General features: G+C 63.5%; 1 protein-coding gene across 2 annotated transcripts in view; it reads right to left on the bottom strand.

Annotated features, from left to right (window-relative positions):
* Positions 1-1,690, bottom strand: part of ABCA2 (ATP binding cassette subfamily A member 2) — a 17,681-nt gene extending 15,991 nt beyond the window's left edge. For both annotated transcript variants that reach the window (XM_045289176.1, XM_045289177.1), the window contains exon 1: positions 1,114-1,690. In XM_045289176.1, coding sequence (XP_045145111.1) covers positions 1,114-1,164 — 51 coding nt within the window. In that variant the 5' untranslated portion in view covers positions 1,165-1,690. The remainder of the gene's footprint in view (positions 1-1,113) is intronic.
* Between the last annotated feature and the right edge of the window lie 994 nt (positions 1,691-2,684).

Raw genomic sequence — 2,684 nt, 5'->3', positions numbered from 1 at the left:
ACCCACTGTGTGTACATGGGGAGGAGGGGGGCTCGTCAGACCCACTGTGTGTACATGGGGGAAGGGGGCTCGTCAGACCCACTGTGTGTGCATGGGGGGAGGGGGGCTCGTCAGACCCACTGTGTGTGCGTGGGGGGTGCTCATCAGATCCACTGTGTGTGCTTGGGAGGCTCTAGGTCCCCTCCCTGCTGGCCAGCCCAACCCCTCAGTCCTGTTCCCTGAGACGAGGCCCGAGAGGCCCACCAAGGTCTTGGGTCCTTCCCAGTATTACCTTGCCCACCCGACTAGCAGGTCTTCCGGAGGGAAGGGCTACTTGTGGCTCTAGGAGAAGCCTCCGAGCCCACAGGTGCGAATCATCCAGTTTGTGGTCCACTCTGACCTATGCATCTACCAACTCATTTCCCCTTTCCCCACTTGGCAGGAATGCCAGGCAGGAGCCTCGAGGATATTTGAACCACGTTGGTCTCTACCCCAGCCGACAGCTCCCACACTCCTGGGATGGGCACTTCCGGCTTTCCAGTGCTGTACTGCCCAGCCCCCATGCAGGAGGCCAGGACCCTGGTAAGGAAGCCTAGCAGCCTACCTCGCGCTGCCCTGGGCCATCCCTCAAACACCAGCCAGTTCGGTGGGAGTGTAGCCTGATGGTTGAGGCCTAAGAACCCACGCCCTGCCTCGGCTGCCACCCGCTCCCGATCCTGAGGCTGCTGACCCTGGCAGGGGCCAGCTCTGAACAACAGACCCACAGACACCTAGGCCAGGCTCCTCGGAGTCCAGCGGCGGGAGGGCGGGCGGCTTCCCTCGGTCCCCTCACAGCTCATTAGGGGGGTGGCCTGCAGCTCTCTGGAGAGCCCCTGCAGGCCGGATGAGGGACAGCTGACCTTATCTCCACCCCTCATAGACCTCCAAGATCTTCCTGTAGACAGACCCCCCATCCCCACCCCACCCCACCCAAAACCGTGCAGGGTGCCTGTGTGGTCTGGCCCAGTGCCAGCCGGTGCCCATGTGGGGCAGCTGCACCGCTGATGGAGTGGCACTGACAATGATGCTCTGTGGACCCAAACCCGCCGTCCCAGTCCGTGCCAGCCTCCACCCTTCCCACTCAGGGCTGCTCACGAGGCCGCTCGAGCAGGCGAGGGCCACAGCACACAGATGAGGTGGATGCATGAGTGGCGGGTGCTGGGGTCACAGCCACAGTGCCAGTTCCACCCCCCCTCCACGGGCACCTCTGCTACTGTAGCTGCAGCAACAGGCCAGGGCTGCCTCCCCCATCGCTATAGCAACGGCCTAGCATGAGCTGCTGGGAGGAGCACAGACCTGGTTGGTGGCAGTGGCGGACGGGCAGGCAGTAGCGAGGGCATCTGGTTACAGGCCTGCCACAGGGTGTCAGCCCCACCTGGGTGAGCCACCTGAGTGCCTGCAAGGTGACCCAACCTGTATACCTCCAGGCCAACACAGGTGTCCCCTACGCCCCTGGTCTAGATGTCCGCCTGAGTTTGAGCCCTCCTCCCTGTGCCCCATTCCTGTGGCATCATGGGGGGACACAGGTGAAGCCTAAAGGGTGGTGTTGCCATGGTAACAAGTGAGGTGGTGCCACCCCCAGCCAAGGACAGGCTCCAATGATTGGCTCCTCCCCCATGTGCAGCCTGAGCTGCTCAGAAGGGCACAGGCCACTGAGGCACAGAGTGGGGAAGCAGGAGCCGGCAGGGAGGTGCTGGATGTGTGTCCTGCCCAAAGTACCTGCCACATGATACCCGCCCCCCCACACACACACATACCCCACATGGCGTCACAAGCAAACCTTGGTTCTTCCCACCCAGCTGAGCCCAAGGGCCCCGCTCTCAAACCTCAGACCCATGTTCGCAGTCCCCAGGAGCCTGACCCCAGTGCCAGCCAGAGTCTGAGGATAAGATGTTTCCCACGAGCTCACCATATGGGCTGGGAGAGCCAGGGCAAGGCCAGGACCCAGCAGTGAGGCCTGCTCTGAGCTTGGGGGCACACCCCGCAGACTGCTGCCCCTTCCCAGAGTCCCGGGCCCCTCTCCCTGGCACTGCTCCCTCCCTGGTGTAGGGTAGGGTCCTTCCCGCCAGGGACCCTGGGGCTATATTCCATCTCTGCTCTGGAGGGGCCCAAAGCCTGAACTGGGAGCTGTCCCCTGGCTACCTGGAGATTTGGGCCTGGTCCAAGTCACCCAGGCCACCCTAGAGCAGGAGTGTGCCCAGCCCTGACTCCTTGCATGCTCCTCAGAGTCCAGGCTGATACCAGCTGTCTTCCTCCCCCACCACAGCCCCTGGCCCCTGCTGTCCTCCCCAGACCCCGCCAGGTGTGACAACAGTGACCTTCTCAGGGGACCAGGAGCCACAGAAACCTGACCCCTCTGGGTACCAGCCCCACCCTGGAAAATCCCAGAGGCTCACAAAGAGGTGGCCAGGCCTCTAGGTCAAGCGCTGCTGTCCCTACCTGCCCCCAGGGATGGGGGGCTACCTAGAGCTGCTGCCCACTCCACCCTGCTGCCCGTGCAGGGCTACTCCCACCTCAGGGTCTCAGCCCCAGGGCGAGGGCAGGCGGTGGCATGGCCTCCGGAGGACTGGCCCCAGAGGACAAAAGGGTAGAGGAGGCTGCTAGAACAAGGACGTTCCTGATGGCGAACCATCACAAGCAAGGGCTGGCGGACTGCAGGCGGGTGC

Source organism: Echinops telfairi, unplaced genomic scaffold, assembly GCF_000313985.2.
Source record: "Echinops telfairi isolate 266 unplaced genomic scaffold, ASM31398v2 ScPeMD7_25;HRSCAF=90, whole genome shotgun sequence".
Lineage (NCBI taxonomy): Eukaryota > Metazoa > Chordata > Mammalia > Afrosoricida > Tenrecidae > Echinops > Echinops telfairi.
The sequence above is the reverse complement of the archived record's forward strand: the minus strand, read 5'-3'. Positions and strand labels throughout refer to the sequence as shown.